This window comes from Anser anser (assembly GCF_964211835.1).
Source record: "Anser anser genome assembly, chromosome: 2".
Classification (NCBI taxonomy): Eukaryota; Metazoa; Chordata; class Aves; order Anseriformes; family Anatidae; genus Anser; species Anser anser.
The window spans coordinates 153,540,904-153,564,952 of record NC_139721.1 but is presented as its reverse complement, the minus strand read 5'-3'; the positions used below and the strand labels follow the sequence as shown (position 1 = coordinate 153,564,952).

Here is a 24,049-nt window from a genome sequence, read left to right as displayed (position 1 = left end):
CTTTTGGGCTTGCTGGAATACTACGGAGACACTGAATTTGGCTTAGCAAATTGAAACTTAATGTACATCATTTCTGGATATCTACCAATGTATTTCTGCTAGTTTGTCCGTGGCATCCTAAGACATGAGTTAAGAGAAGCTGAAAATGTTGGCAGGAAAAAGACCTAATATAACTGTTGCTGAAAAAAAAGGAGTGCTTGACTTGTCATGAAAATTCTGCAGCAAACATATCTAGTCAGCTAAAATTGCTCATTAAAGAAGTGGGAGCAGAAGAAATGCATTTTCCAAATTGAATGGTAGATTTACAGTCCGTTTAATACTGGCGACCTCTCGCACACTAATGTTCAGTTCGAGTCATCAGCTGTCCCTTCAGGTCTTTTATCACTGCTTTTGTCAAGCTATCTATTTAATTGAAAGAAGTTAATTGAATGAAAATGATCAACTAAGCTTGTATTAATATTGCTAATGGAACTTTCTTCTTGGCCATGTTTGGAGAAAGATGTCATGCTAGACTTTAGGAAAGGCCCATTAAGGCTTGCACTTAACCTGATGGGCTAATTAAGGAATGCTTATTCATTCTACAAGTCTAAGATAGCCTCTATCCAGCCTATTCTGTCTGATTTTACAACACATTTCACTTATGAGCATAAGCATTAATAGCAGTGAGAGTAACTGATAATGTTTTGATTGCATTGAATACAGTCCTAATGCACCACTGAATGTGTAATTTGCACAGATTGATCTAATATATGTTTGCACGATTTAATTTAATTACTTGTCTTTAAATTGCCAAATAAACTTTCAATTTAAAGGTCACAAGTGAAAACCCCAATATGTCTATTTCTGTGGGAAGAACAGCATAATAGGGGTGTTTCTATGTATTCAATTTATAACATGCCATCCTCTATTTATTCTCCTTAGTTTGTCTTATTTAATCCTTTTGTTAGCTTCTTACATTTCCAGTGAATTTGATCATATTGCCCTTTAGTTCAGCAAGCTGTAAAATCCCAAGGTATTCTGTCCTACTTTGGCAGGCAGGTATTAAATTTGTCTGAACTTGGTGTAGTCCTACTGTTTTCAGGAGGCAGGATTGTCTTTCGTTAGCTGAAATATAAATGTAAATCTTGAGAGTATCTTGAAGGCTCTGGTTCTACCCAGAAATGTAGTTAATAAATTTTCCCTTGTTTACTTCTTCAAAAACATATCGTTTCATATAGAAGTTCAATACAACTAAAGTTCATTTCATCAAGAAGACTTCTGCTCTGGAGGGCAACTTCCGAGTAGCTTCTTGCCAGGGAGCAGGCAGCAATATCTTCTAAAAAATAATAAAAATAATAAAAACAAAACTGGAATAGTTCATCGTAAATTTCAAGTGTTGAAGTAGAAAATATTTTTTCTTACACTACATCAAGTATATGAGACATGTCCTTTCCAAAGCTTTTGCAAGATGCCTACGGAGGAAAAAGACGCATTCCTTCCCTATCATCCGTGCTTTAATTTCTCACACTTGTTTTGCATGTTTTCCATGCCACTGAGTCTAATGAAATGCATTCCTGCTGCAAGGTAAGGGCAAAGCTGAGAACAGTGACTGCTGACAGTAACATGCTGTTTGCTTGCAGCTTGGCTGTCTTTGAAATGGTAGGATTTACATGTGAAGAGTGTTCAGCAGAATGGCTGGTGTAATATGACTTGTAGTCAACTGTCACAAATTCTTCAGAAGGACTCAATTTCTGAGGACATGAAAACAGGTTTTGTCAAAGAAGATTTACATCAGAATCTTGTATTAATCCTATTAAATTAAGTTGTCATTTTTTCCTGAATTACAATTTTGAGGGCTAACTGCACTTGGGGTAATTTGAAAGAAATTTGGTAATTTGAAAGAAATTACCATCGTAATGTTACTTATTGAAGTGTTCTTTTCCTTCCAGTAAAATACACACTTTTAAAATTTTGCAAACAAATCCTGAGTTTATATTGGAGTTCCTTCTGCAGAAGAAACGGGTATTCAGAACACTAGCAATCTCACCTAATTTGATTCAGCTTCGTTAAGGATTCTTTCTCTGCGTGTAAAACACTTTACTAGCATGCTCTTCATGCGGATATTCCCCCCTCTTTTTTTTTCATAAGCATAGTGGTAATGGGACCACAGAGTTTCAGTGACTCATCTCACCTGCACTGAATTTTATAAGGGTAAGGTGATGAAAATTCCTGTGTAATCAGACAGTTCTCTAAATAGCATTCTTCTGTGTTCTTTTATTCAAGACTAACTGGATCTTAAAAGGTCTTTTGTATAGTACCTAGACACAGATTCCTTCAGAAAGCCATTAAACTCTGTTACTCTTGACACCTGTCTATTAAGACTGTCTTTATGCAAGGTTACTTCAGAAGAGCTTTGTGTAGGTTTTGCTTCTCTTCAGTTTTCAAGTGCTCTGGTTCCAAGTTGATAAACAGATTGCTGTTCTTCGTAGCAGAGATAATTTCTTTAAGGCTGTTGACTTGAAGTTACATTGATCCCACTTAATTTTGTTTTATTTACTGTTGGACTAAGTTGATTCTGTCTTGCATATGTATTGAACCAGTTCTGGGGAGAAGGCACGCAACCAAGTGTGACGGTTGTGTTTGTGATGGAGTAGTTGTTAGTTTGATAGTTCTATGTTTTTTTTTTTTTTTTCTGGATTGGAGGTGGTTGCCAAGAAAAATACTAAAATTGCAAAGTCACCCCAGTGACCATGATAAGCGCTTTCCCAGTAGCTTAATTTTGTTATGGAGATGAGAAAACAATAGAAAATTAGCTTATACACATTTTCTGACTGTGTGATTATAATAATGACAATTACCTTTCATCATTAGAGCTCCTTGTGAATAAAATATGACTTAAACGTAGTGGTTTACTAGTGTTAATTTAAATCAAAATTAATTAAATTAAATATAAATTAACTTTAAATTTGGTATTAATTTAATAGCTAATGTGTTTGTGGTTGGGTGGTACAGGGGTGTAAACATCACGTACTATGCTGATAGGCAAAAATATACTATGCTAATAAGCAAAAATTTGTTAAACCTCTTCAGTAGATGGCTGTTCGGTAAATGCTTATACTTCCTGTTCGAAAGGGGCTTACACTGACTTTAACACCCTAAAGGGCTTTACTTAAAACATAACACAGTATATACGTACATATTAAATGAAAATTACAAGCAGCCACACTGTGTATTTTTAACACTGTAGGTGCTTTTTAGGCTTCTTATGCTGACCACTAGAAGAATATTCACTGTGTTATTTCTGGAAGTGGTCGTTTCGTAATCTCTTCTCTAGTAGGCTTGGGCTAGGTGCTTCTCAGGAGCATCTTTAAGTATGAATCTGCCACATTGGATCCCTTAAGAATCTTAGGGTAGAGTTTAGCTGAATACAGATCTGTATGGTATAAACAGCTGAGCTAGTCACTCTAGGAGCTGTTCTAATAGAGACGATCTGTGAAGGGATGTTTCACTTGATAAATTGGTAGCTCCTTCAAGATGAGATGATCTTCTACCTAGCTTTGAAAAAACTGACAATACGAAGGAGCCAACAGTGTAGAGCCTTGCCGTTAAACCCATCAGCGTTTGTTTTTCCACAGGGATAGTCACCTTGGCGTCTAGTGAGGTGACATAATCAGCAGATGGTTATGACTTCTCTGAGGCACGTCTAGCTAGAAATGCTTTAGTATGTTAATGCAGTAACTAGAAGTAGTCAATCTTTCCTGTACTTTAGAGATGTAACTTGTTGCTGTAAGGCTGTACTGCCAGTTTAATGCTTCTGCCCTCTCTTTCTGTACTTTCTGAAGTTGATGTTGACTTTTGTAGTTTGGCCGTTAAGGAGCACTTTATGCAATCTTTTGCTGGCTCGTTATTTAAGTTTAATAACTGTAGGCAGAAATACCTCACATGTCTAAAGGTTACCTACTGTTGTTTGTTAGTTGATCCATAAGACTTGTCTAGTGTGGTGTGGTTTGTGACCTTTGTTGTTTTGTGGTATATGATCTTCATTGTATTGAGATGGTAAGCAGAAGTTCCATTCTGTGGATCATTTTCCTTGAAAAATGTTGCACAGAAATACAAGAATCCTTTTCCTTGTGGACAAAGAAAACTTATAAATCGGCCGTATTTTTCAGAATATGCTTTGGAATGAGATGTAGTAAAGAATAGGTGCATGTCTGTCTCCTCTAAACATACATTTATTCACATGTTTAAGTTTCCGAAACGAAAATCTATTTAAGCAAAGAAAAAAAAATGTTAAATGACCCAGTTTGGTGTTACTTTGTCTAAAGATGGAATTTAACGTTGATAATGATATGTTAAACTTCCCTAAAATGGCATATAATTTTGAAGGGTAGTCCTAGGATTACCAAGTCCTAGCTCTTAAAATTTGTAATGAGACTTTAATGAGCCAGTTTTTTGGATGACTTACTAGTGAAGCACATTTACTTACTCTTTCTAAGGTATTCTAAAGTATTTAAGTATAAAAGCAAGCTCTTATAATGTATTGAATAATAAGTATTGATTTCATACATTACTGAAAGATTTTCAGTTAGTTTCTGATTTATAGAATTTCATTCACAGTATTAAATGTATATTGAATGTATGTGTTTCTTACACCTAGGTCATCACAAACTTGGTGAAAATGTTGAAAGCTAGAGATACAAGGCGAAATTTCTGTCCACCAAATCACTGGCTCTCAGAGCAAGAAAACATTAAAGCAGATAAGGTAAGTGTATTAAAATTCTTTTTCACATAGCCTTACTGGTGCTGAAGTTTAAATGGTGAAGTTCTTGATTCCTAACAATATCAGTGGCATTGAAGTTGCACAGATTTCATGTGGTTTCAAACACGGACTAGTGCTGCATTTGTATGGAATGCAGAAGTCTCAAATCTGTTAAGAAACTTCTACATTAAATCATGCTGTTATTCCATGAAATAGAACCTGCTCTACAGTGCATCATTGTAATTAATCTCCATTTATAACAAAGGAGAATAGAAAATAATGTAATTATGATTCATTTTATTTTCCAGTTATTTTAAGCGTTTCTCAAAGTAGAAATAGAATAATTATTCTCTAGAGGAAAACATACCTTAAAATTGTCTTCTAAAATAAAATTCAATAGCATTGTTATACTTAATTCACATAGAAATTACTTTATTTTCCTAAAAGTTTTTGAACAAAATGGCATTGTTTGAGCTTAAAAAAAAAAGTGTTTATATGCATGTGAAAGAAAATGCTTATGTGAATGTGCAAGTACCCGCTTTGAATCATTGAAAACTTGTATCTTAAGATAGTTATACATCAGGTAAACTTCCATGAAATATTAAATGTCTTAACTGTTAGAAGTTTTGCACAGGAACAGTTAGCAGTAGACTCTTCTGTTTTGTTTTGAAGACAGCTCATTTTCTTGCCTGGTGTTCAAGATTGCCATTTCTCTATGTGACAATTCTTTGTAGGTCTTAGGCTGAGGAAACAGCAATGCTATTCTGGTTCTTGGTTTAAAGTAAAGAGAATTTATTTCACATCTCAAGATGTGAAACTTGGCTTCTGTAGTATCTTAACTATCAGAATTTAAAGTGACATTTCATGGTATTTTTAAATGATACATGGATGTTACATTAGATTGTCATTAATTTTACAGCTCAGCTTTAAGGCACGTGTATAAGGAGGAAGGATTAGAATTGAAGATACTTAAGGATTCAGATACACTCTTGGACGTGACAATTCATGTATATACTTAATATGTAATTAGATAATGTTTAACTGTAAAATACTGTTACTCTTAGGTTACACAGCTGTATGTGCCATCTGCTAGACATGTATGGAGAGTCAGAAGAATGGGAAGAATAGGACCATTGCAATCTACTTTGGATGGTAAGATACTGTCAGTCTGTTTCCTCTACTAAGTTAAAATAAGCTTGCCTTATGCAAAGAAAACATACTTGTGATAGAGTTCAGCTGAACATTCTGTATTCAAGTGTTAATAATAGCCAGAAGCAAAGCAATCTTTCATAATTTTGCTTGTATATATGTTTGTCTTTAGAATATTTATTGTATAACAGCTTTCCTCAAGTTTCCACTGGTTTTTGCTTGCATTTATGAGGTGAAATGATGAGGTGTACAAATGATAGGTGATTAAAAATATATGTATGAATAAGTATAAAGGGCAGTTGCATAACATAAAATGCATAAGGTTGTGTAATACATAAAATGTTTGTTTTTACAGTAAACTATGAAGAAACTTACTTATTGAGCTATAACAAAAAGGCTGTTGGTACCATAAGTATTAATTATCGTTTATAAGTGTTGCCTCTAATTGGATAAGGCAGAATTTTTTTCCCTTGAATCACTTAAAATCTCTAGACTTTATGGAACTTCTAAAGAAACACGAGAGAATTGGACCTAGTTAACTATCATGGAAAACAGAGTAGTGTAGTTGCACCAATGTGCTTTCTCATGCAGATGGTCTGTTTCTGCTTTTCAGACCATTGTATCTTCACTATTTTAGAATTTTACCTTGCTGTGCTCAGGTAAAATAACCATTAAATCACTAATGCTTGTGAAGATTTTAATAAAGAATTAAAAATGGGGCCTTTAAGCAGCAAAATGGTTCATCTCTGAGAGTCCATACTGTGCTTCAAGATGATGTCATCTGCCTGAGTATCTAGATAGATACAGCTAGATACTGTAGATCATTTACAGAAGACCGTAGCCTTTGAGTGCTGCTGTAGAGCTCTGTAGGCTTGTTAACAGCTTTGTCCAAGGCTGAAACCTAGTGACTTTTGTTAATGATAAATTTTATTTGAATAGCTGTAATGGTATAAGTTTACTTTGATTACCCGATACCTAAACTAATACAGTAGCAACGGGTTTGTCAAGATTTTTCATCTCAGTTTCTCTCTTTGGAAGTGTCCTATTGTAAACGATTGAAAATCTGAAGTCTTAAAAGCAAGTGTTTTAGAAAGAAACGCAGGAAACCTGTACTTTTTTTACGTATTGCCTGGCTTCTATAGGCTTGTATCCTCTATCTCATGCAGACCCTATAACAGTAACACGAGCTTCTTCCATTGACCTACATGCCTCTGAACAGCTCTACTCTTGGCATCCTCTGTCTGCAGCTCCCCAGTGTCAGACCCGTTCCACATTTATTACTCCCAGAGTCTGTCTATGCTATTAGTCTGCTCGTCTCCTTCCCTTCATACATAAAGTACCCCAAGCCTCTCCCTGATCTCCCTTCCCATAATAGCATCAGTTCCCTCCATTCCATTATTGGTTTGGGCAATTGGTGGATGAGGAGCACGTATGCTGTGGCCTTGTGTGGAGCTACGTGTGCTAATTTTGCTGGCTGTCAAACAGACAAATTGATGTACTGAGCAGAGATGATTAAAAACTGATCTCTCCTTACTGTTTCTGTAATCTGGTCACTAAAGGAATTTCTGTTCTCCACGCAGTTGCAAACTACTGCAAAAGTGAATATTTTTGAATCCTCTATTCCTATGTCAAATTAAAAATTCAGCTGGTTAGTTCAGAAGGTGTGCTGGAAGGAAGACGGTGAGAAAAGATGACACCATGTTCATATAAACCTTCTTTGATAAGAAATCAGGCTAAAAAAAGTGGAGCCAACATGAATGTGTGAAAACAAGCAGGTAACAACATGCAAGTGACTTGTGTGAGCCCTCTTGACTCCATCTGGGTTAAAGCCAATTAGCGTGAAAGTACTGCTGAATCACATATGGCCATGTTTATTTGTGCTTTTTCATTTACTTAAATGGCAGTCTCGTGAGTTCTAAATGCCCTCTGTTGATGGCTCCATCCCATATTTCTTTTTAAAGAAAGAGGCTGTGATGGAGAAATGCAGATAAAATTGACTAATTGACTGGAATAATTGAACTGTCAAAGTCATGTAGTAGTTTACCTTTGCTGTACATGCGCTTTTTATTTAAAATGCTTTTAACCCTTAGCTTAATAGGCAGAATACATTGACTTTAATTAAAAATGTTTACTAAGTAAACTCAGGGTAATCACAGATAAGCATTTTATCAGAGATTCCGAAGGCTTGCAATGTTGGAACCTGCCCCAAATGAATATACATCAAGTATAGTGGTGTGTTTGGGTCATGTCATGTTAAATTGGTGCTTAAAATATCCCTACTTAAAGTGCTTTGAGAATTAAAAAAAGAGAAAAAAGAAAACAAGCAGAATAAAACAACAAACAAAAACCCTAACAAAACATACAATTAATGAATACTGAAGTGCCCAGTAGCAGAAGGGCAGCAAGAGGCTGGGCACCACAGGTATAGGAGCCAAAGGAAAAACTGAAACTTTGAGTATAATCCTTATGAATGAGTAGTAACATGAAGCAGTTACCTCAGTTTCGTAATATTGTCTGTAAATAGTCTAGGCTCTGAGAGCTTTTTTTTTTTTTAATTTTAAAAGAGGTGGTTACTAAAGATGAAAATGAAACAAACTAGAGTTATCTCCCCCTGTCCCCCCGTAGGACTGAAGTTAGGTAGACTTCAATCACAATATCTAGTTGGTAAGCAATACCATTTTTTCTTTTGGCTGCAATTAATTAATTCACAGTCATAAGTGCTCAGCAGCTGAAGTTATTCCCCTGAGGTTAGAGCAGGATTGTCACCTCTACTGTGTGTCACCCTAAGATGTACAAGTGTATAAGGAGGTTCAGAGTAGCTGCGTGCTGGCATGGGAACTGCATGCGATTGTGTTCCTTTGTAGCTGGGACTTCTTGAATTCTTTTCTAATCTTCTCTTGAGCAAATTATAGAATTTCTTGATGTCCTCTTCAGTATTTCAGTAGTCACTAGGATTTAATGTTATTACTGTAGCGCTACTGTTAGGAGAGAAAACCTATTGAAATACTGCTTTTCTGTTGGTTCCATTAGATTTGGTTCAATTCTTAGTTTTTATGCCTAAAAGGGTTTGATTGAAAGTAGATGCTGTAGTTGAAAGCGCTGTACTTTTAAACTTTTTTGATCATTTAGATGGGAATATTACGTATTCCTGTGATGAAAATCGTAATTACTTACAACTTCTTAATTGTCTTCTGTGATGTATTTTTTCTTAATTGAAAAATTAAAATGTCAGTAATAAGAAAATAACTTTTTTCTTCTTGAAGAAATGTAAAAATGCAGGAGTACTTATTTTTAAACACATCTTGTTTTCAGTGTGTCTAGACTGCTTATTTCAGGTTGCCAGTAGAAACTAACATTTAAAGAAAGGTAAGGCTTTGTGTTACTGTTTAGTAAATAAACTATTTTAATGTCTCTATTTTTATGCAAAATAAGTTGAGTCACTTGATTTTAAAAAAAATGTTTAAAATGTTGTTTCCAAAATTTTTAAAATTATTATTTCTATTTTAAGTGGGTTTGGAACCGGCACCTCTTTCTGTATCTGAAGAACGACAACTTGCAATTCTGACAGAGCTACCTTTTGTAGTTCCTTTTGAAGAAAGAGTAAAGGTACCTAATTTCTAATTTAATGTGCTGTTGTTTTTTATTATTTTATTTTATTTTCTCCCCAATAAGTGTAAAAAAAAAAAAAGCACTTAGCTAAGTAGAAACTGGATCGTTTCCCTACAGAAGGATATGACAGGCCATAGTGTTTTCCTCCAGTATTTGTATGGCGACTGAATATGTGAAGTTAGATTACTTCTCTGTTTTTTACTACTTATATTTCCCTTTATAAAAATTGCATTAAAATTAGCAACACAAATTCCAAGGAAGGAGAGCAGTACTGTATTTATTATAAACTTCAGTCCTGACTGATCTACGTGACTGCACCCTCTTGTGGTAAGCAGAGCTCTAACTAGTTTATCTGTAGTAAACAGATTGCAAGGTCAAGACTGGAGACTTTAGTGTAGTGGGTGAATTTACCTCAGAATGAGGTGATGGATGTCCATTTTAGGAAAATAATGCCTAGAGATGAAATTTTTGTGTTCATAGCTGACTAGCTGAACTTAAGGGGGTATGTAGTTTAAAACTTGCGAGATTCATGTACTGTATCTACTTGGTTTTGGATATTTTCTAGCTTTTGAATATGTAATTGCTAGTTCTATCAGCTGTTTCAGTTTGCATTATATATTTTTTAACACCTTTAGTTGTTACCTTATAGCATTTTTGAACTGTTTTTGTTGTTAAAAGTATTACTTAAAAACTACTCAGTGAACTGTCTTGGAAACATTAAATTACAAGACACCATCAAGGGAATGAAGAACAGTTCCGTAGGGCAAGTACATCAGTATCTGTCAAAAAGACAATGGTAGGTTTGATAGAAAAGGACTTTTTTTCAGGTTACTATGAAACAGTTGTTCCAACAAAAATCTTAACAACATATGGCAACACTGCACAAGGATTACAGCGAAACAATTGGAAGTGACCTGCAGCAGGGGCCTGTATGTCAACTGACCACAACCTCTGGACATCTTAAAGCTGTGTTAAAATGTACATATTTTAAATTGTTGGAATTCATAAAACCTGTTTTGCTTTATCACGAAAACTGAAACTTGGCTTTTCATTTTGAAGGTTAACGTCCTTTTAATCATAAAAACTGGATGACAGTTTGCAGGGAAGAACAAAGCTGCAGACTGAGCTTTTATATTTCTGGTCTAGGTCAAAGACGAGATCATCTTAAACTGCTTTTTGGAACAAGTGTAGTTCTTCTTGTGTAGTAGTGGGAGACAACACGGTTTTGGAGTCTCCCGCTGCTCTTAAAAACAACTTGCAGTAAGGGAAGGAGATAGTTCCTGTCTCTCCAGTTGTCATCAGTTCTAGCAGGGCTGGTGATGCAGCTCAGTGCTGTTTCAGTGTCAGTTGCTCCATGTGACCTTTCATTTTTTAACTTCTTTGTGGGATTTTTACTTCAAATTACCAGATATTAGATACTCTCAAAGGCAATTACTTGGTCCAGTGTCATGGTAGGCTCTCCAACCTATTCGCCCCAGGTGATGTTTTTCCCTTTGGCCTTACAGCCCGTTGGTGTGCAGCTCTTGGTTTGATCCTTACCTGTATAAAGTGATGAATACAGTCTACATCAAATATCTTGATTCTGTGTGGGAAGCAATAACTTGAATTTTATCATGGGTTACACCACTTAGAGGATATACCACCTAGGGATTTGCCTCCAACTGGACTTTGTGCCGCTGATTATAACCCTTTAGGTGCAGTTGTTCAGACAGTTTTCAGTGTACTTCACTGTCAGTTTCCATAACCCACACTGTTGTCAGCTTGAAAATGATGATGATATGGTGTATACTTAAGTCAGCACTGCTTACTTTCCCATCTGTTACACTTAAGGCATTGTGAATGCTTCAGTTATGCATTGGGGTTCTTATTTTCAGGATTTGCATATGCATGAACACTGGATCATTTAGGAGTCCAGACTGTGTCAAGACAAATCTTGCTCTGAGATCCCCCAAACACTTTCCATCTAGTATTCTGTAGCAATAGTTAATAAACCATATCCAGCCATACTTCAGGAAAGAGAATGGTGCTGAGCATATTTTCATGCCTTGTTTGTAAAAGGACTGTGTCTGTGGTTATGTGTCCTGATGTGATACAACTAGAAAAAAATATGTCAAGATCTCTGGAGGTACTCCAGTCCAGCTCCCTCCTCAGACAGGAATAACATCAAAGTTAGATCAGGACACTCAAAATCAAAGATTGTGATTTCATATTCTGTGTAACCTTTCTGGTGCTTAACCACTCTCATTCTGATTTTATTTTTTCCTTTACATCTGTTCAGCATTTCTCTTCCTGCAGCTTATGGCTGTTTTCACTTGGCTTTTTGCTGTACACCTTAGGGAAGTCTGGCATTGTCTACACTAATCCTTCTGGTTGGAGTTTTTCACTAGCTACAGTTGTCCATGTAAATAATAGATTGAAGGCTCTATGCTAGCTTTGTCTGCTGTTGTCAGATTTTCCTCTTGCACGATTTGTGTGTATGTATGTATAGAAACATCTGTGGAGAATCTTAATAGTTTCTTAAAAAGGAAGATTCTTATGTTATTGGGAAATTACATCTCTTAGAAAATATACTGAAGTATTTATTGAATATGGGAAAGATGCAAGAGAAGACGTAGTAAACAGACACTCACTGTAATGGGGGCGTGTTGAACATTATTTTTTCGTTAGAGGGGAAGAAAGCCATGCTACATCTTGGTATATAAACACAGTTATAGTTACTCTTCAGGTGAGCTCTTAAGAGGTTACTGTTGTGAAGACTTGCAAAGGGGCAATGTGAAATTCAATTTGTACTTCAGCTGGCATTATTTTTCTTTAGTTGGTGTGATGCTCAGGCAACGCTACCTGCTATATTACTTTATACTGATACCTGTCTTACCACTGGGAATGTTCCTGAGCAATACAAAATGAACAATTGCTTGCTAGTAGTGAGAATTGCCTCTTTGTGTTCAAAATACTCTTGTGACTTTTTCCCTTTGTTTTTGAATACTTTGCTGTTTTTGAATACTTTGCGTTTCAGAACTCTGAAAGTTAGGGAGAGGAAACGAATGACACAATGTCTGTAGATGGGCCTCTTTATGTAGAAAGAATTAAGAATGGTATCCTAGAACAAAAGAGTTTTTGCATGTCTGTCCCTTCTCCTTCCCTCCGCTGGGACGTGGCTCTGTGTTATGCTTCTGGAGCTCAATGACAGAGCATACAAATCACTTTAAAGTGAGTGCCCAAAAGCAACTTAAAGGACACTAATAGTAGTCAATAACCGTGTTTTATTGATTATTTACATCTGTACAGTGACTTGATTTCTCTCTTCGCTCTTTCTAACAGATTTTTCAAAGACTGATCTATGCTGACAAACAAGAGGTTCAAGGAGATGGGCCATTTTTGGATGGAATTAATGTCACTATCAGGAGAAATTATATTTATGAAGATGCTTATGATAAACTTTCTCCTGAAAATGGTAGGTTCACAATGAAGTTATCATAACTTTTAACACATTTAATCATTCTCACCATATATTAACATCCAATGAAAGTAAGCAAATATGTAAGAAGCATGCCAGCTCTGAGGTATGGAAGTCTTTATGAAGTTAAAACAAATAAAAAAAAAAAAAAAGAAACACCTCCTTGTTTTCATGTAAAGTGATTCTAATCCACGTTCTTTTTGAGTATTGCAGTCCTGTTATCTTTATTAAAGACGCCTTTCTTTAGTTCAAGCCTACTTCTGCAGGGCTTTTCTTCACATTCACTTATCTTCAGCTGTAAATTGTATATTCGTCTATATAGTTAATTAGGTATTACCTGCTTTATTAGTGTCAGCAAAATGTCTAGGCTGCACAGGATTTGCTAGGTACACTGTGGCTGATAAGGATTATGCAGCCCACTTAGTAGCAGTAGTATGTAGCAGTATATATTCTACCACGCTGATTTAAATCATACCTTGGTGTGAATTTGTGTGAGAACGGTTGCATTGGAAGCCAAAATTCCAACATATATTGAGCCTTCCAAAATAAAGTCGTTGTTAATTATATGGTATTTTTGCATGTGAAAAGATTATTTGTCAAATACTTGAGGTTTACTGTCTGAATCTCACCTGCTGTGCCACGTAAGTTCTCTCCTCAAGAACTGCATAGTTTAGAGAGGAGGAAGAAGAGGAATTGGTATTCTGGGTTGTAAAAAATTGTGTTTTTTCTTAATTTCTTTTACTGCTGTAGAGTTCAAGAGACTAAGAGACTATTTCTAAATAGAATTTTGTATTTAAATACCTCAGTTTAAAACTATAACTACACAGAAGAGATTTTCTTAAACTAATTTATCAAAGATTTAAATTAAATTTAAATTGAATTCTTCTGTTTTTGGAAAATTTTCAAGGCTAATCAAGAAGATGGCACTAGATAATCATATGGAAATTACATGTGCAATTGACTGTTCAGTCTCTTTATTGGTTCTGAAAAGTTTCATCATAATGACTTTAGGATGATTCAATAAATGGTCTCTTCAAAACAGAGAGATTAATTGTAATTAGAAACAGAAGAAATCGAGTCTGCTTTGCTATGTTGTCCCACACCATACCCTCATCCACCTAGTAAGTGTATAAAAATACAGTTCAGAAGCTGCAGTCTAAGCCTTTGAGTGGTACTATGTCTAGTAACAGGCAAGCCAAGCTATTGTTTTGTAAGAAGATAGCTTTAAATGAGAAAAGTGTTTTCTATGAAGTAGTCATCATATTTAGTGTGGTCTTACTAAACTATGAAAGCAGTTTTAGAATGCATGTTTCCTCAACTTAATCTGCATTTAGACAGCCTGGATGCTTGGATGTATTTCATGGTCACAGGTAATACAGGTCAGGGAGAATAGTCAAAATTCTGGAAGGTCAGACAGCCCTCGAGAGACTGAAAAAAAGAGACGAAAAAAATTACTTATAGAAACCTCATGAAGTTTAGGAAAGACAAAACCAGAATCCAGTACCTGGGATGTATTTTGACTGTTTACAGGTACAGAGAAGCCATAGTGGTAGCTTGCCACTGAAGTCTGAAGATCTGTGTTAGTGCACGTGTGCATGATGCACCGTGTATGTGTGCACATGTGTATGTATGCACATGCATATTTGTGTATAGTGTTCTCTAGTGCTGTGCTGCTGTGGCCCTAGTGCTGTTTAGTATCAATCAAGACTTAATTAGAAGGTTAGGCTTCTTTTAAAAAGCTGGCATTCTGGGACTATAATTTTTTCAAATAATATTAGTTCTGGAATAGGTCAGGCACCATGTGGGAGACAGAAAAGAAATTCTTGAAGATTGCAAGGGATACAATTTTAAGACTATATAGACTGAGTTGATTAATATGGATCTGGGAGATTGAACACACAATAGATGAGGTTCTAGAATGGATTAGGAGGGAGCACAGGACACTGTTTGAAGAGGCATCCAGTTTGTCTGTTGGCACTGAGAAGGGAGCTGTTCAAAGTTTGTTCCTCTATAATACTTTAACTGAGATCATGAGGAAAACTATTTTTTGATAGCAGAAATACACTGGTCTGTTTCTTGTGGGATTTTATTCTTGTTTGGTTGTCATATGCTTAATAATGTGCAAGCACTTCTTTTTTCCTTTCTTTGTTTTTTTTTTTCTTTACTGGAATTTTCAGTTAACAGTTCAGTTGCATTGTGGCTGTATGGGTTATAAAACTAAAATCTGTTTTTCTGAGATTGCACTAACTTGGGGGGGTCTTTCTCTAGCTCGTCACCTGTTTTGGCATGTGAATTTGTTTTAGGGCTAATTTTCTTGGTGTAAATCTGGCCCTCAGTACATGGAGGAGCAGACAACTGATTTCCTTCATCACGCTCCAAAAAGCACAACATTTAAATGTATAAAACCCTTAATATAAGAGAGTTTTAACATCAGTGGGTAATCTCATAGGTCTCCAGGTAGGGAATGCCTGTTTGCTTGACACACTGTCTTGCCAGTGCAGTCGTATTCTGTTGTCTTGCTGTGAATGGTGATGAGATTCCAGACCTTTTGCAATACCTATAACTAAAAATGGCTATCCTGTATTTCCAGCCAGCAGAATTTGTGCAGTAGAGCATTTCACTTGTGCAAAAAACTGATAGGTAATTTAAAAAAAAATAAGTTCAGTTTGTAACCTGTGGAAACACTGGAAAATTCCTGGTAGATCTAGAGGCATTCACTAATGGGAGAGGGCAAGCAAGGACACAAGATGGTTCTGGGGAGATGCTGTTGCTACAAGGTGCTGCAGATTTTCGTGGACATGAGCTGTCCATCCAGTGTGTGTGCATTTGTTGCACACATGGAGTCAAGCAGCAGGAGGTTTTATTGTTCCTCGTTTATTATCGGTTGCTTTGGCAGCAAGCAAGTGTAGTCAATGGAAGGTTTGAGAGCAAAGCTGTGTATTTGGTTAGATCTTTGGAAGCCTTCAGTGAATTGAAAAAAAAAAAAGGCCTGTTTCCCAAGGTTTGCATACAATTCAAGGACTGAACATTGCTTGCTCTGGGACTTAAATGAGAATAATTCCGAGAAAGTTTTCAGTGACTTAGGAGAAATAAAAATACAAAACATTCAGAACGCATCTTTTGCCTGTCTTGCTGACACCTCCCCATCCTCAAATAGCTGTTCGCGTTTCCAGCAGAGAAATGATAGATGGCAGCTGGAATTTAAGATGCGATTTTTATAAGAGAAGTGAGTTGAGCTAACATCTTGATGCTGGGTAAGGACCATGAGCTCCCCAGCTGTGCCCTTGGTGCTGACCTTGCTCCTTCCAGGGGCAAGCAGTTATTTCAGAGAGCAGGCAGGGAAGTAATCCGAAGACAGGGCTGAATGCTGAACCAGTGAGCTGAAATGGCTCACTTCAGGGATAAGATGAGTAGACTGGTGGAAGGGAAGAGCAATGGCCGTGGGTAAAAGGAGTGTGGGAGCACTTGAGCTGATGGTAACAGGGTGAGAACTTGTTTTAGCTATTTCATGACTCTTCATCCTTTGTGCACAGGGAAGGTAGAAAAGGGCATTCAAAGGAATGTGAACAATGGATATCACCCATGGATTGCAGGGTGTATCTTTGTGATACAAGCAGATGTGTACAGCACACAGTCAACAAATACATTAAAAATGCTGTCTTTTAAGGTCCTCTCTAGGATGGTTGCTAACATTACAGCTTCGAGAATCTCTCTCAAGTAGCAGTCTTCTGTGAAATGAGCAGAACACTTATCTCCAGAACATGTCAATCTGTACCACACCTTGCTCCTCAGTGGAATTAGATTACATAGCATGGAGTCCAAACTAGCAAAAATATTTATCTGAATTTCAAAGAGAATTATTTAAGGTGTTGCTTAACAGTCAGCCCCTTTAAGAGAATGCAGTGCTTACTGATGGTTCCTTCAGACAGGAGAAAGGTGAACCTTGCATTCATAATGTTTTATAAATAGAATTTTCAACTGAATTTTGGGCTTATTAATTTATTTTGTAAGATTTTTTTCTTCACCCACTAGTGTCTTTCCATTCGTATCCTTTGAGGTCTCTTACAACAGGACCTTTGTGCAAAATGAGCTTTACATACCGAATATCCTAAAATTCAAGCCAGTAATAGATTTTTCCAACAGTGCTATTTACTAGTTCAGTTTTTTTATATACAATTAATGTAGGTATGTTTGAATCCATAGTTACATATGCTTTTATCCAAGTTAAATTCAAGTAGACAGTTATATTTGAGTCTCTCTTTCTCCTTCCTCTGCAGAACCTGACCTAAAAAAGCGCATTCGTGTTCACTTGCTTAATGCACATGGTCTTGATGAAGCTGGTATTGATGGTGGTGGAATTTTCAGAGAATTTTTGAATGAACTACTTAAATCGGGATTTAACCCCAACCAGGGATTTTTTAAAACCACCAATGAGGGACTTCTTTACCCCAACCCTGCTGCACAGATGCTTGTTGGAGACTCTTACGCCCGACATTACTACTTTCTTGGAAGAATGCTTGGAAAGGTAAAAAAAAAAAGTGTTGTATAATATAAAGCTATCATAGTACTGAAATTATTCAGTAAATATTTTTAGATGGGGGTAGATGGCAAACATAGTGATTTTTCTAGACCTGAGGAGAAATAACCATCTGATACTGGATCTGAATTATTTCTAGATCTTACCCAAACTTCTCATTCGTTTCAATAAGTTTGGAGTATAGAGGAATTGACATACCCTAACTACCAGTTGAGGGAAGTGTGTGTATGTCTGTCTCTGTGTTTATCCTCTTACTTAAAGTTAAGTTCCTCGAAGCCTATGGAACTGCTCTGTTTATGGTGTTCTTAATATGGGACTTTCAGGAGTTTGACTAGAGTTAGATTTTCGTAATTTGCAATCTCTGAAATTGTTTACAGAACCAAACAGTTTCTTGTTGCGTGAGGTACAGTTCTTGCAGCATTTAAAATTTGCTATGAGCATTTACAATATTTATGAGCCATTTAAAAATTGTTCCACTAATTTTGCTTTTTTTTTCCATACATTTTGCATCTTTCTTAAATTTTAGTGCTTACTGTTTTGCTGTTGTGGACATTCAATTACTAATAGCCCCCTCTTGAATTAGATTATTTTTTTTAATAAACCATTAAACATTTATTACATTCTTTTTTTTGTTTGTTTATGGTCAGATTTAGTATTAAGGATATTTCTTCTCAAGTCCTTGAAACCATTTTTTAAACCTAATAATTATGAAGCAGTTTGGAATACAAATTCCATTTCAGAAAATAAGTACTGATTGCTATTCAGCTATCTAAAATGGAACGTATTTAAAACATAAATTATTATTAGCTTATTTAGCTGCATGAAGTATTCTGGAACATAACATTTTGTTGACTTGCTGAGAGATTTAACATACAGTCGGATGTCCTTATTTTAAACTAGCTGGAAGCAGTTTAAGAGGATGTTGACAAATGTGAGTTGCTGAGACAGATCACTGTTTTTTATGGCTGCCAGATTGAGATTGAACTGCCACTTTGTAGGCAAATTCTTTGTTAATGCATCCTGTTGCAACAGCCGGTCTTGTAAAATAATGAAAATTTCAAATTGGTCATTTCAACAAATTTATCTTTGAAGAATGTTCTGCTCTTAATGGAAAATGAACTCAGTACTAATATAATAGAAGTTTGTGATGATGATTGATTTTACATACTCAAGATTTCACTTTCTATATTTACAGATTTTTGGAGTAGGGGAGTGACTGCTGCTGTGGTATGCTAGAGAAGTTGCATCACTCCAAAAGTGTTTGGGGTTTATTTAGGAACAGCGGAGGGCTGAGTTCTAGTTCTGAGTCTTCAGTTTCCTCTGCCAAAACAATGGTTTCCTTCTGTAATTGATTTTCAAATGTTAGCATCAAGACAGAAGTTGCAAAATGCATTTTATCTCCTTTAGAGTGCTTCAAGTACAGTTTTGGGTTTGTCTTTTTACAATCAGAGAATCTATTATTTAACATTTTGAAGGCGTAAATTGTTTTTGTATTTGCAGAATGTTTATATAAGGTAAGAACTGACAGCGTTATTTAATAATTACCCTTGCCCAGGTGCACAGACACCTTTTTAGTTGTGTATGTAGAAGCTTGATGAATTAAACAGAAAGATAAGGCACGACCATACGATTCAAAACCTGTCAGTATAGTGGTCTCGGTTAGGTTTTTGAATACTCACTCACCCGTTTTCAAAAATGTGTCCATTTTGTGCTTTGCACAGGGTTATTTGAGAGCAATAGTAGGTTATTAAAAGCCCCTTTGTAAACAAACTAGATAAAATGCAAAGGAAGCAATCAGGCATCCACAGCAATTTCTTATTTGTGGAAACCAGTGCGTAAAGAGTGCTGCCACCAAAAACTCAAGAAGTTTAAATGTTACCAGAAAACAAATACATTAAAATACAATAATTTCTCTGTCTCCTGGTAACCACTTCATACTAATATTCAAGTGCATTTAACTTTCAGTACTATAGACTTGCAGGTAATTCGGCTTTTCTTCTCATCGGGAAGTTTCTAACAGCTTGGCATCTTGTACGTGAGTTGACCAGTTAAGATGTAGAAACATCGGAATATTTAAAAATTGTGCGTATGAAAATTGTGCATCTAAAAATTAATTTATCCCTTGATGAATTACTAACTGCTTAGGTCGTATTTTTGTAGTTAGTGAAGAAATTGAACTGAATACTATACAAAGTGCCTGGCTGTCCATGCAACTTTTACTGATCACTGAATGAGCAAAAGGTCTTGTAAAAATAATGCCACGTGATCGTGTAATCACCTATGTTGTCTGAAGCTATTCTTAAAAAATCAAAAGAAATGAGTTTGCTCAAACAACAGCTACTCAAACACTTGCAAAGTTTACATTTCTCAACTTTGAATGACTTTGCCCCGTAATGTAAATATTATTTTAACATCGGTGCCTTTTAAGCAATTTCCTATTTCTTAAATGTAAAAGCTCAGCTTACCATGCACACCTCATGTAGCAGTCCTCCACCACCGAAGGGGTTTGAAACTTTAGTTTCTCTTGCTGAAAGGACAGAAGTGACTTTATGAACCCTAAGAGGTGACATGGGCAGTCAGGGATGTTCAGACAGAGGTGTTCTAGGCCCGAATTCTGCTTGTCCTTTCTGGAAAGTGAGGACTTGTCCCATGTAGAGTCCCAGGGGCATGGATGGGACATCACGATTCTTTTGTTTGCACAGTAGGTAGCACTGGGCTGTGGTCAGCACCTGGTCTGGCTTGCTGCCTTTCCACAGGCAGTAGTTATGTCAGCACCAAAAACCTTTCCTTGTGCAGACTTTGCAGTTCTGGCAGCGCAGTGGACTTGGCTCACTAGAAGGCTAAAGTTTTGTTGGCAGACAGCCCAAGCTTGTAACACCACAGCCAGAGAAGGGAAGTCTGGAAACAACACCTGAGAATCTGAAGTAAGGATTTTCTCCTGGCTGATTTTTGAATATCTGCTGCAAATCCAGAAAGAGGGAAGCACTGGTCAACCATTTCAATAGCATTTCAGGAAACAGTGATCAGTAAAACAGTGGCAGATGCAGAATTACAGTCTGAACTTCAATGTGTTCAGACCTAAGCTCAGTCTTGTATACTGTATTGTCTTTCTCCTGTTCCAGCTTACATTTTATATCGTAAGAATTATCTGTGTTTCATGATGTGTTAGGATTACATAAGAATATGTCAGGACGTCCGTAGAAAGATTAGAACGATCACTTTCATGGTTTCTTCTTCTTCCTTTTGGACATAATGGATGCAAGAACCAGAAGGTTTATGGTTTCCAAGGAACGTCTTTGCACCTTTAATAAGGCAACTCTTTCTGACAGTAGAGATTTTTGTCTAATACACTCAACGCCACTGGTTATGAGAATCTAGCGCTCTCAGGTTCTCTTGTTCCAGCATATTGAAGAGCGCTAACGAGTCACGTGTTCATGTTGCTGAAGAATATATGCACTACCTTTGAAATAGAATATTAAATCTCTTTTCCAAAGCAATACAACCTGTAGTCCTTGAAAGACACTGGACTTCTGAAAAGGTTTAGAACTGTTTTGTCGAAAGTTAGCTTTTGCCTTACATGTTTGGGAAGGTAGTATAGAGAACAAAGTGTGGTGGTAGGTTGTTGTTGTTGTTTTGAACACAGTCCTTACTTTGTGGAACCAAATAAAGAACTGTGATAGTACAGGAAGCATGAGGGACTAAAAAAAAAATCAATGTTTTTAAGTTTTAGCATGTTATATAGAAGGCCAGTAGGTTGTGTGGCCTGATGGATATTACATTGATAAATGGTAAAGTTGTTTAGTTTTGACTTGTTGTAGCTTGTTGTACTGATTTAAGATACTGTGGACTGTTCTGTGCACATACCTATGTGTTGTTATAAACACATAATTGAAAATGCTATAAAATGTATCTTGGTAAAATTAATTACTTAAAACCTTAGGGTAAAATTAGTTCAAACAAATTAAATTATTTAATGACATTTATTTATTTATTTATTTAAATGCATGTGGAATGTTAATAATTTATTAGATTATTTTTCTGTATCTTGGAGTGTGTGCTGGGATTACAGTTCTCAACTTCGAATAGAGCTGTGATAGATTAATTCATTTGTTGTGCAAAATATTCTTCCTGGCTAGAATGTACAATTTGAAGATTACCAGTGTCTACAGTATCCATTTTGCAGAAAAACTAAAGTAGTTCTTAATCACCCTGAGCCCTTGTCTGAAATAGATTGAATCAATGGGAGCCTTCTCACTGCCAGATCTAGATCAGATCCTAAACTCTTAAATCTATGTACAGAATTGAAACCTTCAAGCAAATGTTTCCAATAACATACTTGTGTCCTTTTTGAACTAAAAGTATATAGAGAAACAAAAGCAAGAAAACTACAGTTAGAAGAACTGGGTTTCAGATATTTAAATACTTGGTAGGATAGTGCATCAGGCATTGCACTGTTACTCTTCTTCTGTTTCTCTTGCTGTTGAAGGTGTTTGGTTTGTTTTTGTTTGCTTGTTCTTTTTTTTTTTCTTCTGATTTTTAGTATACCCCTTCCCTTTGCTTATTGTCCATATAATTAAGATCTGCTTTGGCTTGGCTTAAATCAGTACACTCTAATTGATTTGTGCTGCAGCCACAATTTATACTACTGGTTCCTAGGAAGGTAGGTATGGAATTAGTGATAATGATATGAAGAAAGAAGCAATTTGTACAAACTTTTTGTTTGATTCATTTCAGTCACCCTCCAAATGATTTTGTAGACTCAGCATTTTGCTTAAAAGCAAGCTAGCTGATCGTTAGTCTCCAAAAATCCTGAATCATCTGAACTGGTCAAAACAGGAATTTACCATGAAAAGCTGCATGCTCTTTTAAGTCTGCATTTATAGTGCAGAAATAAAATTGCGGGAGTAAAATCGATACATTATGGACGTTTTTTTCCTTACAAATGTACATTTAAGCTATTCTGTTTTCTGCACAGTTGTCAGCCTGACAATTCCTTTGTGTACTTGTTAATTTAACATAACAATTATCTTTTGATTACAGATAGCTATGTTAGTACGAACCTTGTAAATATATGTCTAACACTAAAAGACTACTGAAATGCAGTATTTAACTCTAAATCTTTAGGAAGGAAAAGTGTGTATTGATTGATTGTGATATTTATTGGGTCATAATGTATTTAAATTTTCTTTAATGCATATGTTAGTGATTGTTTACTGTGATAAAGTGCATAGAGGTCTCTGCAAGGAGTTCTGCATGGAAAGAATTACCTCATGTCAGTGGTCACTCCTCAATTAAAAGTTCCATTAGCAGATGATTCCTGCTTCTGGTTTGTGTACTGATTGCATTTTATTGCCTCTAAATCAGGTTCCTAGACAGGGAATAAATAAACAGAGTGTGTGGTAATGGTATCCTGATCTTTTTTCACAGTTGTGAACACCTATGTCCATTTAAATCAATTAAGTTTGGAATACTTACTGAAATTCTTTATGGTATTTGAGCTTTCTTTGAAAATGATTAGTTTCACTGCTGTTACAGTACAGATTTATCCTAGAGGCATATTCAGAGGTTAGTTGCATAGTAGTGTTTCAGAAGATTAGAACTTAAATATGGAGGAGTTGGCTTCCTCTTACATTCAATTATTAGTAAATTGTGTTTAAAATTGAGATACACAAATATATTGAGTATTTCCTGGAACTTCAGTAGTGTGTGATAACTGTCAGTTACCCACTGCATCCCCAGGCACCTATAACCGTAACCCTTCCTTCTCATATTCCTCAGAAGCTCCCAAATGATATTGATGGTAGTTGATACCATGTACATGGTGTAAGTTACAGAGGTAACTAACTGTTCCTATAGAAACAGGCTGATGAAATGATGGTTTTGTGCAAGTACCAGCGTTTCTGAAGCACCCTGTTTTGGGTGCTTGATACTTTTAAATGTATATATTGGAGCATACTTGATATGCTTCAGTAGTGTTTCTGGAAACGTATCCCTACTTTTTTATGATAATGTGTCCATGAGTCAGTCATGAGTTTGCTGTCTGCTTATCACATGCCTGTAATCAATTTTGAGTATTTACACTGACTACAGCAAATTTGACAGGCTGATTCGCATCTCAGTCTTTGCTACCCCAAATCTCAGGAGCTTCTATGAACTTGTACTTACCCAACTTCAGATTCCCAGTGAGTGAGAAACCCGAAGTAATACCAATTCATATGTGGCTTTAGTTGTTTCTGAAAAAATGTTTTAAAAGGTGAGGGCACTAGCACTGCTGCAAGAGATGTGAACAGAGCTCTCTCAGAAGCCTAACTATATGCGTCTAGCTGTAGCATTTTGGTCTCCTACCTTTTCAAAAAACAGAAAAGGCATCCTGTATTTAAATAAAAAAAAATGCAATATGTGTTTTCAGAGACATATAGGGAAGATACTGTACCAGACTATCCATTGCTAATAGGATACAAATGGTTCAGTTGTAGAGCTCAGAGAACAGAGAAAGTGACTTAAAGCTACCGTGTAGTAGCCATACTGCTCTGTGACATGCATTAGATATAATTAATTT

At 36.1% G+C, this 24,049-nt stretch overlaps 1 protein-coding gene across 2 annotated transcripts in view; it reads left to right on the top strand.

The window, feature by feature from the left end:
- UBE3C (ubiquitin protein ligase E3C) overlaps nt 1-24,049 on the top strand; it is an 80,660-nt gene that overhangs the window by 31,849 nt on the left and 24,762 nt on the right. For both annotated transcript variants that reach the window (XM_083823702.1, XM_083823701.1), the window contains exons 14-18: nt 4,637-4,741; nt 5,803-5,890; nt 9,396-9,493; nt 12,818-12,950; nt 17,231-17,478. In XM_083823702.1, coding sequence (XP_083679828.1) covers nt 4,637-4,741; nt 5,803-5,890; nt 9,396-9,493; nt 12,818-12,950; nt 17,231-17,478 — 672 coding nt within the window. The remainder of the gene's footprint in view (nt 1-4,636; nt 4,742-5,802; nt 5,891-9,395; nt 9,494-12,817; nt 12,951-17,230; nt 17,479-24,049) is intronic.